The 15,171-nt window shown below is 41.2% G+C and overlaps 3 protein-coding genes across 4 annotated transcripts; 1 reads left to right on the top strand and 2 right to left on the bottom strand.

Annotated features, from left to right (window-relative positions):
- Positions 1-114: 114 nt before the first annotated feature.
- LOC105277056 (neuroparsin-A) lies at positions 115-10,302 on the bottom strand. The gene is made up of 4 exons (XM_011335196.3): positions 10,162-10,302; positions 1,845-1,916; positions 1,641-1,767; positions 115-1,321 (listed from the first exon to the last, which is right to left on the bottom strand). Exons 2-4 carry the CDS (start codon positions 1,895-1,897, stop codon positions 1,115-1,117), a joined length of 387 nt encoding a protein of 128 aa, XP_011333498.1. The 5' UTR covers positions 1,898-1,916; positions 10,162-10,302; the 3' UTR covers positions 115-1,114.
- Positions 5,354-13,884, top strand: LOC105277057 (ERAD-associated E3 ubiquitin-protein ligase HRD1B). 2 transcript variants are annotated; one of them, XM_011335198.3, is made up of 4 exons: positions 5,354-6,623; positions 9,100-9,358; positions 11,787-12,198; positions 12,272-13,884. In XM_011335198.3, exons 2-4 carry the CDS (start codon positions 9,109-9,111, stop codon positions 12,765-12,767), a joined length of 1,158 nt encoding a protein of 385 aa, XP_011333500.1. In that variant the 5' UTR covers positions 5,354-6,623; positions 9,100-9,108; the 3' UTR covers positions 12,768-13,884. The 2 variants fall into 2 exon arrangements, with proteins under 2 accessions (XP_011333500.1, XP_011333499.1); XM_011335197.3 differs by lacking the exon at positions 5,354-6,623 and having other exon boundaries at positions 7,913-9,358.
- On the bottom strand, positions 13,725-15,151 carry LOC105277058 (39S ribosomal protein L40, mitochondrial). Its single transcript, XM_011335199.3, has 5 exons — positions 15,034-15,151; positions 14,761-14,844; positions 14,504-14,674; positions 14,168-14,366; positions 13,725-14,044 (listed from the first exon to the last, which is right to left on the bottom strand). Exons 1-5 carry the CDS (start codon positions 15,066-15,068, stop codon positions 13,922-13,924), a joined length of 612 nt encoding a protein of 203 aa, XP_011333501.1. The 5' UTR covers positions 15,069-15,151; the 3' UTR covers positions 13,725-13,921.
- Positions 15,152-15,171: the final 20 nt, after the last annotated feature.

Here is a 15,171-nt window from a genome sequence, read left to right as displayed (position 1 = left end):
AGGAAATAGCTTTATTTCATTCGTTATTATGAACAAAAGACTGTTTTCGCCTAAAAGCACAGATAAAATATATTAGTTCGGTTGGGAGAAGATAAATCGTTATTAATAATGCGCATATGAATGCAGCCAATTTTATTCTGTTGTCTGTTACATAGTCGTGCTCGCCAAACATTCACGGCCGGTATCCGCAAGAGAATACTGAGAACTACATAAAATGTACTCGTTGTTTTTAAGAGACCCATTGATATCTAGTTAGCATAAAAAATCTCGATAAAACGACGTGACGAAGACATTTTCTGCGTTATTAATAAACATTAGTAATTATGTCATTAAAGAGTTAGAAGCCAATTTAGTGATACATTCTAATATGTAAACAAGTGCGTTTTATCGGGAGACTGCAGGCATTTTAAAAAGACATTGATAAAATAAATATTAAGATAAATATAAAATAAGAGTAATATTTATGTTAATTATCGATAAACTGTGGCAAAATTGAAACTGACGATGTTAAGTGATTGAAAGTAGCTTTATATCCTCTTCTTTCGCTTTATCTTTGATTTTTTTCCAATTTCGATCTCGATTCTCGGCGGAAAACCTGCGGTGAATTCGCGTTGAGGACATCATGGATCCAGTTATCGCCTCGCGCGCGCATTCGGCGAGAGATGCGATTCACAGCCAAAAATCATGCATGATGATTCATCGAGTATCTCACGAGATCAAGCTAGAGCCGGCGACGCACGCTCGCGAACGCGCGAACGCGCGTTTCATTGAGGCGTGTGCGTGTACAAGATAGGCTAACACAGTAATTAAGGAATCACAGAAAATGCCATTAAACATGGACAGGGGTGCCGCCGCCCCGCTCTCGAGAGGTGAGACCACGGGCTCCGACGAGTTACATATCACAATCGCAGATACCTAATGAGATTATATCATGAAATGCAATAAATAATTCGGAAGATCTCTAATATATATATATATCCGCGTTTCTCTCTCTCTCTCTCTCTCTCTTTCGCTCTCTCTTTCTCGCTCTCGTTTCACACTCGCTCCTCGCATTCGTCGTCTCATCCATCCGTCGTCCTTTTTCGTCCATCCGGGCTGGGTTGGGTCCTTGGGTTTACTTGGCGACTCTGTCGACGGGGCTGTATCTGTCGAGAAGCTCGAGATGGCCCCGCGACTCCAGGCTCTGATGGGGTAGACAAGGGTTCGTGAAGCACTCGAGGGAGGCTAAGCTGCAGCCGGCGCATCGGTTGCAATTGCAGATCAATCCGTCGCCGCACACGCCCCAAGCTTCGCTTGGTCCGCCACAGATCTGACCGGGACCCTGCAGTGGAAAAGGATGACACTGGTAAGACAACGAACGCGGCGATTTTTTCCCGCTAATTCTCACTGAGCTTTCACTTCGAAGTCGTCATACGTTAAAGACGAAAAAGCATCAATTGAAAAATTTTTACTTCTTGTTTACTTTCACGAAAGTCCAAGCATGACATTCTGTTTAGCTTTTTAAATTTGGCTCTTCGAGTTTCTCTAATTTTCTTTCCGTCTTTATTGTTCTCGGTGGGACTCTTTAAAGATAATTGCTTAGTAGCGAGACAACATGTCACACAATTGTGTGGTGTTGACCGCGTGACAGTTTTACTCACCCGTCGGCATTCCGGGATACCGCAGAGAGCCGATATCGTGAAACCGAACTCGCATTTATCACATTCGTCGCCGCATCCCACGCACAGCGGTCTCACCTCTTGCCGCCGAGTGGGATGAGCGCAGACTCTGAAACATCGTTATGATCGGGTTAATCACTATTAATAGCGTCACTTTATTTCTGCTTCGTTGTTCTTAATGCTTACAAGAAGATTGCAGCGGAGAGAACGATCGCTTGGCTGAATTGGAAGGTAAGCATGATGATTGGTGAAGCCGCTCTGAAACAGAAACGATGCGTACGTTGACTCCCTATACTTTTCTTCTCGCGCGTAAATTTTATAACGAGTTGCTAGTATAAAATTAGATGCAATTAAAATTTTTTAATTTTGATAAGAAAGCATCAATATCTCTTCATATATTTTCCCGTATATCACAGTAATGTATTTTCTTTGGCATTTTTAGCTGAGTCTTTAATAAGACAAATCGTTCGATCTAAATTTGATCAAATAAAAATTGAAGAACGTAAAGTGACGAGAAAAAAATAAAAATTGTGTACTAAATAAATAATTGATATAATATTATTTTTATCGTTTATGGTAATGTCTCGCGTGGCTGTTATTAAAAGTTGCACAAGCAAAACTTGATGCATTTATCAATACTGAGCGCGTTTTGCTCTTATTTTCAATGCTTGCACAATTTTTGTTGTGCATGTTTGCATAGCACTGTCGGATCTTCTCTTTTCGCTGATTAGCTTAATTAATACCGTCCTCCTATCAAATATTAATTTGAATCTAATTTTAGGATTCGAACGAGGAAAGATGATTTGTTTCGTAAACAACAGTTAAGAAAACCGACAGCCAATGGTTCGTCTCAGACATTCCTTCTTTTTCGAAGCAATGATTAATATAATAATCCTCACTGGAAATTCTAATTATTGCGACACCGGATGTGGATTATCGTTCCATTTACCAAGTTCAGTCACCCCACTTCAACGTCTGGACATTACGCGATGCGGCCCGACGTTTCAATCCGGAAATATCGAGCGTCCACGAAAATTCGCAGCAGACACTATCGTGCTGTAGGATTGTCTTCTCATTGCCAGTACGCCACGTGTTACCGATCGGCGACGCGAGCATGTAGATGACAAAAGGTGCAGTAGCGGTACGGTAACAATAGCGGGTCCCTCGAGATGTGCTAAACTATGTTATGAGAACATGATCATGGGGAAACGCAATCGCGTTTGTTCCAGAAAAGGTAATTACGATTTGGAGAAGAGATCGAGGAATCTTGCCATCCAACACTTGGAGGGATGCGCGGACTTTAATTTGTCGGAGCACAAACACGCGAAACCTCCATGACGCGCACCTCAGCATCCACCTTGAACCATGAAGTTCAGCGATCGATCGTGTCGAGATGAAATCAATTTCGCACGATGTTTTTATGGAATTAATTCCTCCTTGATTGCCGGCAACGCGTTTTGCGTTCACGAACTGTACCGTTTGCTCCACAGAAACGCCATCGGTGTCAGCGACTCGTCTCGCGAATTAAACGGACAAAACTGATGTCCCACATCGCCGAGGATCCCCACTCTGCATATGGCGAAACGGCTTAGCCGCAGCCTCCGTGACTCTGCGGGGGCAAAGACTACCGGCGTAAACCGATTTATCGATAATGCACAAGCGAAAGGGCAGTCCGCGTCCAGTCCGAGCCGGTACAAACCCTCGTCTCAATAGCGATCGTATTTTCGCGGCTGCTCGGCGCATGATCCCGTCCGTTGGATCTATTGTCAAGATTGCACTGCTGAAAGCTAGAGAACCAGGACTTAACAGTTGGAAAATTGAGGAAAATCCATGTTCCATAAATGGAACGCGATTGGAAGTTATTGAGATCCCGAGAGAGACCGCGCGGAATTTTTGTAATCTGGCGCCGCCAGACTATTGGTGTAAAAATGAGATAAGGAATGTACGTGTTAATTGAAGTTATTTGTACGCTTACATAAATAATGTAACGATAACGTAAATAAAATATGATTAATATTTCTCGTCTTGTTGCGCCTTTGTTGATAGATTTATCGTTCGCGCTTCTCGGAACGCCGCAATTGTATTCAATGAAGACGTTGATAATGCACAATCCCGAGTGGATCGACAAGTGAAATACATAATCGTAATTCACAGTGATGATTGCCATTTGATCGCGCTCGTTATTCGTGATTGCGGCTAGACGCGACTACATCGGGATGCGTAGCATTAAATGGAGGTGGCTTTTTGAACTTCTTGAGTTCGCTGACCGAAGGAGGCGAAACACATTGTTTCCCGCGAAATAAAAATAATCCTCTCCTGCTCTCCAATCGTGCTAACAATAAGTAGTAACATCTCTCGCTGCCAGATGATCCACGTTTCGCCGGACAAGGCCTCCCTTCTTCCCTCCGATGACCCCCCTTAAACATCCGTCCATAAACAAGGAAACTGCGTTGGCTGACTCAGCATTGATACTCGAATCTCGCGGCCTCCTTTACGCGTTTTTTGCAAACAGAAATAAAAGAATTTATTTTATCTTGCAAGATGTCGCAATCTTTCGTGCAGGCACTTGCTCCTCCTGCTCGTTTTGTGCTGCCTGCAATATTATTTTCCCTAATCATGGAATTCTTATCTAAGTGCCATTATCCTCGGACTTGCTCCGGAATAATAATCTCGCTGTTTCTAAATAAGCGCCCGAGAGACTTTGCTCTCGAAAAGTGCAATAAATAGTAACGATACCGATTCGACCTTCTAATCTCGTAGTTCTCTTTAAACTTTCTTAGAAACGCCGCGATGCATGATCGCTGTGTGATCCTGAATGCGTCATTAGTAATTAATTTTCCGCGGGGTTCCGCAGCAACATTCGTGTCAGCTCGTCTAACATCCGCGTTCTAACATCGACGCCGTCTCGGCGAGTGCGCAATCGGAGCAAAGTGTTCTTGCAAAAGTTGCATTACAATAAGATAATGGAAATGCAGATACGGCCGGCGCCTTGTGCAAGGTTTCGCCTCGCACCGATCCGGTTCGACGATCTTTTGTTCCCCACACGCGAGAGAAAAAGCAGAAGGGAACGGCGTCTGAGTTACAAAAGTATCCCCCTCGGTGCGTAAGACCGATCGACGATCGTTTGTCGAGATGATACATTTTCATTGTGGGTCACTGCGTCGAACGATGCGAGTCTCTTTCTAAACCCGCTGCGCGAGACGGCATAAAATTAGCTTCCCAGACGGCGACTCCGGCCGATTCTCTTTCTCAGTCTCGATGAGTGAAAACAGGCGCGTCGCGAGAATCGGGTCAATGACACGTGAAGCGTGCATTTTGCAGATCAGACCTAGTTTTGGATTTTTATCCGCGAGCACGTGTTCTGGAAAAAATATTGCTGTATTGAGAGACTCAGAAGAAATAAACGCTGCTTGTATGCATAAGTGGAATCTTTAAAGTTGTCGGCGCCAAACGATTCTGATTTATACACGCGAATACTATCTTCGTGTTAAATAAATAGGAATCAGGCGACCACGCATACGTGACTGGTGAATGTGGCGAGTAAATACACGACCTACGATCTTTGAGAAATTCTCGTAGGAACAACATTGTTGCAGCTATAAACGTTAAATCGCCGTTTATTTTCGGTATACTGTCGCACCGGAACTAGTCTCACGTGGTCTCGTGAAAATTGTCAATATCCTCGTGGTTACCACGCAATCGCCGGTACTGAGAACTCTGCGGAATCACTGGCTATAATCGTACTGGCTATCTGCGACAGTAGTGAATGACGCGCATCGCCAGACAATGAAATTCGACGCGCGCGTAGAATTCTCATTGAACTTTCGCGAAGATCAACCCTCCAAATTTGGCCGATCACGCATGAAATTTCGTATCTTATTTTTTAACTTAATGTATCTTAAATCGCGAAAATAAGCGAATAATGAAATCTGTGTATGATAATATTTAATATTTATGATAAAAGTATTTATATATTTTACTTTGATTCAAAAGCTTCTAGATCTTCTCCATAACATAATACAATCTTTACGATCACAATTAAAATGTAAAATAGAAAGGAAATTCATAAGACGTAAGTAAGTCCAAGTCTGTTCATTTATCTAGAAAATGAAGCTTTCAAATTGCCATTTCGGCAGCCAAATTGTCATTTCGTCATCTATGAGCTGAGAACGTGAATCGTCTCACGTAGTCGTGCATGCGTTCTCCACTCGGTCATATGATGGTATCCATACATCCACCATACGAGGAGAATCCTCGAGGGAGTTTTCACGAATCGGAAGATGCGTCCGATCAGACGAAACGCGACATCGCGCCTCGATCGGCTAAGAATAGTCGAAGAGATTTGCGTTGCTCGACACGATGCCAAATTCTCCCTCTCTATCTTCTCGTACATCCTCTTCACTCCGCCTCGTCGTCATCTTTCCTCGCTCTGTTCGCACCCTCTCTCCACCGTCCTATCCCTCCTCTTCTCACGCTATGTTTTCTCTCTTCTTTATATCACATTTCTTTCTCTACATTTCTGGATTCTGATTCTCCTCTCTTTGTTCCACCGACTCGCATAGTGCATAGTGATCATTGTGTCTCTTCTCTCCTCCGCCATCCTTGTTTCTTCACCCACCTCTTTTCTTTTTCGATCTCTCTTTCTCTCTCGCTCTTATTTCCTGTCACATGCATGCACGCACGCTACATCTCGCCCTGTTTCGTCGCTCCTCTGGTACAAAGACCGACAGGACGGTCAGTATCGTACCAGTTAGCATTCGTTTTAGACGCGTGCCACTAAACGAACGGCAACGGCGATCTCGTTCCATAGTGAGGCCACGAGAGAAGCATCCCCCTTGAAAGTGAACTCAAATCCTGATAATTGAGCTGAACGATTCTGGAAGATTGTGAAAGGAGGAACTCCACTCATTCCTCCATCGTTTTCTTGTGCGGAGTTGAACGATCTCTCTTCGTTGTCATTTGACAGTGAGTAGCGTTGATCGTCAACACATTTATTCTCAGTCGATTTTTATTCTAGCGATCTGAATAATTTTTCCAACAACAGGTATTCTCGCACTTTAAACTCGAATGTAATGTTTCCTCTAAAAAGTTTCGATCCATGTCAGCCATTGCTAACGTCTCATTATAAAATCATGTTTGCTGGAATTAAATTGATTGAACATTTGAAAAGTATCGCGTGTTGTGCTAAAATAAACGTTATTTTACAATTAGATAGTTTTAGTATTCATAAGCGCAAGTTTCAAATTTCTAATTTCCGCCTTGATACTATCGTGGATCACTAATTGAATTCCGGGTACATGATGAAGAATTGCAAAACCAGAAATGAATAATTAATGTCACCTGATGATGGAGAAATTACTCGAGGAGAAATTTAATGAACGGTCTAGAATAGACGCGGAAGAGGCGGATGCATCAAACCGATTGCATCGGACCTGCGATGATTGCATATTTAGAGGTTCGCACATTTTGAGCTAAATGCGGCATCTGATTCTGCGTCTTATTTACTTCATACACAGCTCATCTTCAATGTAGTCATGATATAATAATCGGGTGAACACGTTTCGCGCTAAATATTCTTTGGCAGTGGAATAAGTAATTTATATTTTATAATGCGCCTCTAATAATTTTTGTTCCTACAATCTTTATCTAATATATTTTTAAAATATAAAATAAAGTTTTAAAACTTTTTGTCGTCTATATAATTTTTAGATATTTTTTGAAGGATTATAGTGCGAAATAAATTTTTATAATACCAATACAAAAATTGCTATAAAAAACTAAAAACTTAGATTAAATTTGTCATAAAGTTTGATATTACAATTGTAACTACATTGGGATCAAAAATTCAGATTTGTACCGATCTTCCACCAATACACCGGAAATGCCGTCACGTGTTGACGATCTGGGATCAATATTTTCGATGCGCGTGCTTCTGTTTTCAGATTTTCATGGATCAAACGCTGGGCATATTTATCGTTGACATCATGACAACCTCCGAAACATTATTGTCAATAACAAAACGCTGTTCTCGAAATTTACTTTAAACGTATTACGTCGCCTCCGCAGTTTTCATTGACCAACTTGCCACGTCATTGAATCATCTGAATACATCGCGTATTCGTGATGTGCATATTGCAGAATTTTGCGAATAAATTGATACAATTTTATCAAGTGATAGTAACATAAAATAAAAAACATTTAAAAAATTGATTTTTAGAATTCAATAATAAAATCTAACAATCTTCATATAATTCATAAAAATTGTGATAAAGATGTGCTAATTGATATTAAATAAAAGATATTATAAAATCATATGATACCTCTCCCAATTTATAATCTATTGCTTGTAAAACATCTTATAAAATTGGGTAAAAAATTTTAATACATTTCCACCGATTAAGAACTTGCCGCACACACAGATTCAGGTCATTCGCGACAGTAATTTCATAATTTACAATCAAACGACTTTTTCTTTTGAGAAAGAGATAGATCTCTATGTATCGGAAGGGATTAATCTATTAATCAGGGAAGAAAAATGAACTGTTTGATTATCATCTCGGCTGACTGCAGACGTCATAAAAATATACGTTTCTCAACCGGAGCAGCAACAAGCGTCATGCATACCAGACTGTTAAGTAAACAGACAGAGAGAAACAGGATGGTCGGTGTAAATGTGAATGCAGAACGGAAGCACTGCCTTCTCTCCCAAGTGAGAGACGCAGATCTTTTTGAAGAGAGTTTTTCGCGATCAGAAATAGTCCGAAGCGCCAGAGGCAAAGATGTTGAGAACCTGAAGATCCACATAGTGGCTTGTGTGTGCGCCAAGAGCGCGTCGCATGACGATGCAAATGATTTTTGGTAGCACGCATCGAGCTCATTTAAGCTCAATGTATTTTCTTGGCATGTTTATCTTGTCGTTAAGTAATTAGCATAGTCTCTCCACTAGCTTGTGACTGATCCTGTTAATTTTATCAATTCTTGCTTTGATTGTGCCAGCATTCCAATTTTGGAGAATGCGTTCAATCTGTCGTACGATTTACTCAGAAGTGCGTCATCGCAGAGGTTCTTGAAATGCTCGATATATTTTTGTAGTATATAAAGACGTACAAAGAGGTGCGATATAAACACGTCGCTTATGTGCCGACCTTCTATTTTAGAATGTGACGACAAAAGAATATCTTTGCAGCAACGAAAGTGATATAAATCGCACTTATTCATATAGCTTTATGGAGAGCTTTATTTTTCACAAAACGCAAAAACATTTTACTGCCGTTTCTATTTTGTAGCCTTCACATACTTTCTGTTTGTGATTTCGACGAGGATATTCAATTAATTTAAATGTATTCTAAATATTTGAAACTCAATATTCTTTTCATTTAATATTAATTTAATATTCAATTCTTAATTCAAATTACAGATGTATCTCATTGTTTCATTTCAGACGATCAAGATGGGCATGATAGCGCGCGTGAGACGTCGCGTTCGCGCAAATTCATTAACGGTTGACAAGGAGAAGACAGCACAAAGTGTCTGTCTTCTAAGTGCAGTTCTTCTTTTGCCCTATTGTCCACGTGGTCCACTGCCACTTTTACCATCGCCCGCACCGGTCTTGTACTCGGCCCTTGTTCTACCGGTGGTTTTAAGCGCAAATTACAGGTATCCGGTTCCAACTCTCAAGACTCTCGCCGAAGCGGCCAAAGGTACGAATATTGATTTTTCTATTCCACTTTGATTCTATTATTCTGATTCTCTCTTTAATGCAACTTTAATCTCTTAAATCTTTTAAGACTTTGGGAAGATTATTTTTCCATTTCGTTCTACACAGTAATAAGATATATTTTCTCTTATTCTCCTTTAAAATTCAAAATTTGATAATACAGCATCAATAAAACTGTCTACAAGTTTTGTATTACCGAATGTCACCAATTTTATAGTATCGATCAACGTAAAATTTAAAAAAGTGGATTATTTTAAAGGTATATAATTTTTCGATATGTAATATAATCTCTCAAGTAATAAGTATTCATTTTTTCCAGTTACCATGCATTTAAATAAACACGAAGCCTTTTGCTAATAATAAATATTAACGAGATTGCAATATCTCGGATTAGATAGAAAATTTTATTTCGTGTAACATGCTCAATATTGTCATGTAACATTGTGTCATCGTCGAACGTTTAAGATATAACAACGTATACTCGATATAGTAGTGCCATATTTAAAATATAATACTCACTCAGGACCGATTGTGAACCTTTTGGTAAGCAAACTAACATATGCTTGAACATATGTTTGTCTTTGTTTCTTTTGAGGAGAAAACAGAAACAGATATGTGATTTAACTGTTAGCTTACCAGGAAGTTGGACAGACAACTGACCCTCAGTAACACAATACCCTTCATGTACTACAATACACCCTGTGAGATCTCCTCCTAATCTCTCCGGGGACGCGAGAAGATAGTCGTAGGTAGATGATCATGCAACAATGCGTCAACGGTGCTTACCTCGATTCCGAAATCCTTCAGCTGGTTGATGTCTCCTCCGTAGTCGGTGACGATCCTTTCCGTATGGATGCCCGGTCGCTCGCTCAATGCTTGACTGGTGGTCGGATGCGGTTAGTTTTATAGGTACCGAAGCCCTCCTGGCTCCGTCCTGGTGTCCCTCAAAGAGGGGTGGGATCCTCCGGTTGCCATGTGGAATCCTACGGGTCCCACGTAGCCGACGTCGTTCTCCTCCTCCTCAGCACCTGTCCTTGTCTCGTCCTGCTGCCATGTCGTCGTCGGTGACTCGTCCTGACTGACGTCCATTAATATGCAAATCTTCTCTCGCCGGCTCCCTCGCGGACTCGTTACTGAAAATGAAGTCGATCATTCATCGAAGCCACGTCGATTACGTTATACTCGATTAACGGTGGCCGAGGGCGGCCCTCTTTCTTTCTGTCTTCTTCCAGCTCTCTCTCGCGCTCATCGGCATCAGCTGGCAACAAGGTTGCGATTATTAACGTAAAGCACGCCCTGTCAAGTTATTCAGCAACTTGTCATCCGCTGATGAAACCCCCAACGAGGGGTTGGTCGCTGCCGTTCCTCGGTCGGATCCACCTCCGGAAAATCATTCACGGTGATGCGCTCATATCGTATCGCTCGGCCGTGTACTTAATTCTCTTTCTTCCTCCGGAGAGCGAACGACGGGCACGTCGTGCCAAGAAAGGAGAAGAAGGAGGAGTATGATCTTCGCGGTGAACGCATATCAATATGTTCTTGTGCGTAACGAGATATCGCGTGTCTGCGCGTTTTCTTTTCGCTCGCCTGCGGACGCGTTCGCCAGCGTGCGAACGTTAACGATAATCTTCTCTGATAATTATGAGGAAGGCAGCGCGGCTATAAGAGATTTTTATTCGGCCGACCGGAGAACCGATGCAAGAGCACTACAGGATGTAACTTTGAGCATTGCCTTCGTCATGCACGCTCGATTTGTACCGGTGAAGTACGGCCATCGGCTAAATGGCGCATTTGCCTTCGCTTTGATCGTTTCCGTTAGTCGTACCAGCTGGTAGATATAAATAGTTGCACAGACGTTTTTCTATAATGTATAAAGGCGAATAAGGCCGACATGAAAATTGAAGTCATCGGCCCGCATCACTCGCTTCATCGTGCCGGCCTGCACGAGGTATCGCCTCGACTTGACTCGTAATTTGGTAGTATCAATCATATATTAATGCAATTAATATTGTTAAGAAATTCCTCGCAAGCCGCTCCTTGAGTTGTAATTTTTTGGAGATATAAATTAAGAAAGTTTCTTCAACGTGTTGTATAATTAAAAATTGTAGATTAATCACGCTCCTCGGCGAAAAGACACGCGTATTCGAAGTTCGGCGATTTATACGGTTTCCAATTATAATTTTATATCTCAAGGCGTATTCGGCGTGAATTTAAATTTCAAGATTGATTTCTCGTTGCACGTAGGATTCATTGATCTTATCTCTTCGCCTTTTTCTCTTCTCGTCGCACGAGAACCGCATAAAAGTCGTCCAACTGCTGAAATCAATATTCCTTATAAATTATAAGACGCAACGTCAGAAGCGCGAGATAATATTAAATCATATCAAGTTCTCGCGACATTACCGTTACAGGCGGGGCCAAGCGAGCCTGGCATCCCCTGAACTGCTTCTTGAGACGGCTATATGCACCCGTGGACCGTGCGGAGAATCTCTTCCTGAAGATGCGCAATCTCTCCGTCATGGCGAACCAGATAGTGTTCCTGATACTCGCCGACAAAGTGCTGCTGCCGCAGCAGAGGCTGACCTGTCTGTACACGCTCATGTTCTACAACGTGATAGCCTACTGCGTGAGCTACATCAAGGAGCTGATCCAGAAGGAGGACTGGTCGCCCTACGTCACGCTGACCGAACGGTCCAAGATCAAGCACCTCGCGATGTCGGCCACCAAGATTGTACTCGAGTGGACCAAGGCGGTGACGTTCGTCGTCACGTTGACGTTCATGCTTCTCGTGTTCGGGTTGGAGCAAGGCCTTGATCATTACAAGTAAGTAGCTCGACTGTTCGCGACGCCTTCGGCGCGGAAGAACGCGCGGCTTTCACGTTCCGATGTCTCGTAGGCCCTCCTTGATCTACACGGTAGTCACGTGGCTGTACTATTCAGCAACGGAGAGAGTCTTCGTGGAGATGTTCCCGACGATCCTGGGCTTTCTGCAGCTGGAAGCGCTTGAGAACATCGAGAATCTGTACGCGCCGGTGATACTTCGCTGCTTCACCATCAGCATGTCGGCGTTCTTCAGCATCCTGTTGCTGCCGTCGGCCTCTTGGAGGTTTCTCATGGTCGCCACGTATCTGAACGCGTATCTTCGATGGAAGGAGCTGATGCAGAATTCAGGCGCGGTGCTGCGACGAGAGCGCGAGGTGCTGAATCGCTACCGGAAGGCGACGCTCGAGGAGATCGAGAGGTTCGATGACGTGTGCGCGGTGTGCCTATGCAGCATGGCAAAGGCCAGGGTGACTCCCTGCCACCACCTCTTCCACGCGGACTGCCTGCGACAGTGCCTGAAGACCAGCGACAACTGTCCCATGTGCAAGCGCGAGCTCAAGTTCGACTGAGCGACAATAAGGGGGATATTCCTCGAGGTTTGCGAAATGCGTCGTTCAACTTGAAGAAGGAAGAATAGTCTTGGACACTTGACATTTATGTGTAAAAGATTTAGGACGTCTCTTCTACGTTCGAGCGCGAGAGATCTACGACGTTATTCAAATCGACGAGATTTACGACATCTGTCGCGCTCGGAAGATTTAGGGAACATTTAGGATGTCTGGAAGACATCTCGAGATGTCGTTTAGGCGCTTGCATTGCATCCTGGGGATGGGATCAGTCGAAGGGAAAAGCTTGCAATATTATGGAGACATTGATAATAATCGCAATGCTTTGCGAGATGTTCCTTTAGATATACGTTACTGTGATATAGATCAGCAGCATTGTAGCTTAAGATTATATCGGAGATATACAACTGTACATTATCATGCCGATCAATTCGCGGCTAATGCGTAACTCGTAACTTTAATGTAACCGGAAATGGAAATACGCTTACTTTGTATTACGATCTTTCGTTATTAGGGCATTAGTTATAGTTGATCGGAGAAGAAGAACGTTGTTTATACACATTTGTAAAGTGCTCTTTCTGTTGTGTAGTCCGTAACCTCAGTCTTTATTTTTTTTTTTTAAGAACTTAAGCAGCTTCTTATAATTTCCTACGGAAAATTAATTTGTATCAATTAGATGATTAGAGAATTACATGAACGTGAGATGACGCTGAATTTTGAATGCTATAATCTTTTCTCGTGCACTTAAGATGAAATAGTATTAACAGATTTCTGTGCAGTAAAGTTTCTAATTTTCATACTTGAGGTAAAATATCGTTTAACAAAGTTATATTTTCTTCAGATTGTACGACGACTAAAATGAATCTTTACATCACTGCAGCGTATAATCTCATTATATATATATATATATATATGCGCGCTCTTATTTTAATAATTCATTTGAATAACAGACTTGCGTTCTCCTCTTGCAAAGGAAAGCATATATTTTTTCCACTTTATATTAAAACATTTGCTTATTTATTTGCTGTTGCTTTCTATATACTTCTAAATTCGCATAACATTGTCAAACATGTATGAATTTCATTAGATGATTCGGAAATACATGCTTCATTTGTACAACTTTTCTGACATAGAGCAAAATTTGCAGCATCGAACTTTCATTCCTCCCCCTCAAACTTGCGAGTCGTGTTTATATATTCTCCATCAGGACTGTCGTAATTCTTTATTACTGGTGTCTTTACTGGGCCTTTGGTTGTATGTGGTAAAAGCGCCAGGTCCATCTAAAAATATGAAATTAAATTAATGGAACTTATATTTTGCCAATCGTAACACTGAAAATGCAATAATTAATCGTCTTAATTATAAAATTAATTATTTATTTGCTACATTAAATAATTGATTACTTGTATTGCTTCTTGATACAATTCTTCCGATTCCGCTCTGAGTTCATCAAGCGCTTTCTGTTGTGAATAAAGTATAGAATCTATTGCCTGCGCATCTTCTAGATATTGCCGATATTTGTATCTAGTCCATTCCTTTTGCAATATAATTCTAGATTCCATTTCTTCTTCTGACAATGATGGAGGTTTTCGCAACCTTTGCCTGTAATTAATTTTTGCAGTACTTAACATGTAAATATATTATATAAAAAATGTAAAATTGTTTTTTAATCATCAATTGTATAATAATTATATCCCACATATAATTTATTTTAGACAACGATATCGCAATAAGCTTACTCTTTTTCGTCCATTAACTTAAGTGGTACTTCTACCTCGTCGATCGGCTTCAGCTGTTTAACATATTTTTCTAATCTCTTTATTTGTTTCTCCAACCTTTTTTTCCTTCTTTCTTCTCGTGCCTTGATAATCATGGGATCTATTCTCTTCTTTTTCTTTAACGGTTCTCCTCTGTAGTGAAAATTACATTTATGGCATTCGCACACACGATTGATAGTCAAGACGTTGCAGTAAATCTATTCATAATTACAACTTACAAAAGAGCATCGCTCACTCTAAAGTATAACGGACTAGTACATGCTGAAATATTTCGCACGTTGGATATGGTATGTACGGATAATCTGAAAAGAAAATGAGAAATAAATTTTACAGAGGGAAAGGGAGAGAAGTCAAGTTAAGAGGTACTCACATTATTGACAACTTTCCAATTCTTATAAATTAAATTACGTCAACAATACAAAAATTACGTATGTCATTTATTCAATTATTATAATAGAAATAATCAAGATAGCATTCTATATCGTGATTACCGTGAAAATGCTGGTAATAAATTAAGAATGCTCATTTTTGTCGAATAACCTCCTCGCACTCAAAACATCACAATGTTACCAAATGACAAAATCAGTGCTGACAAGATAACTTTTGTAGCTGCTGAAACTCCCCCAATG

The sequence above is a fragment of the Ooceraea biroi genome, chromosome 3, assembly GCF_003672135.1.
Source record: "Ooceraea biroi isolate clonal line C1 chromosome 3, Obir_v5.4, whole genome shotgun sequence".
NCBI lineage: Eukaryota > Metazoa > Arthropoda > Insecta > Hymenoptera > Formicidae > Ooceraea > Ooceraea biroi.
The sequence above is the reverse complement of the archived record's forward strand: the minus strand, read 5'-3'. Positions and strand labels throughout refer to the sequence as shown.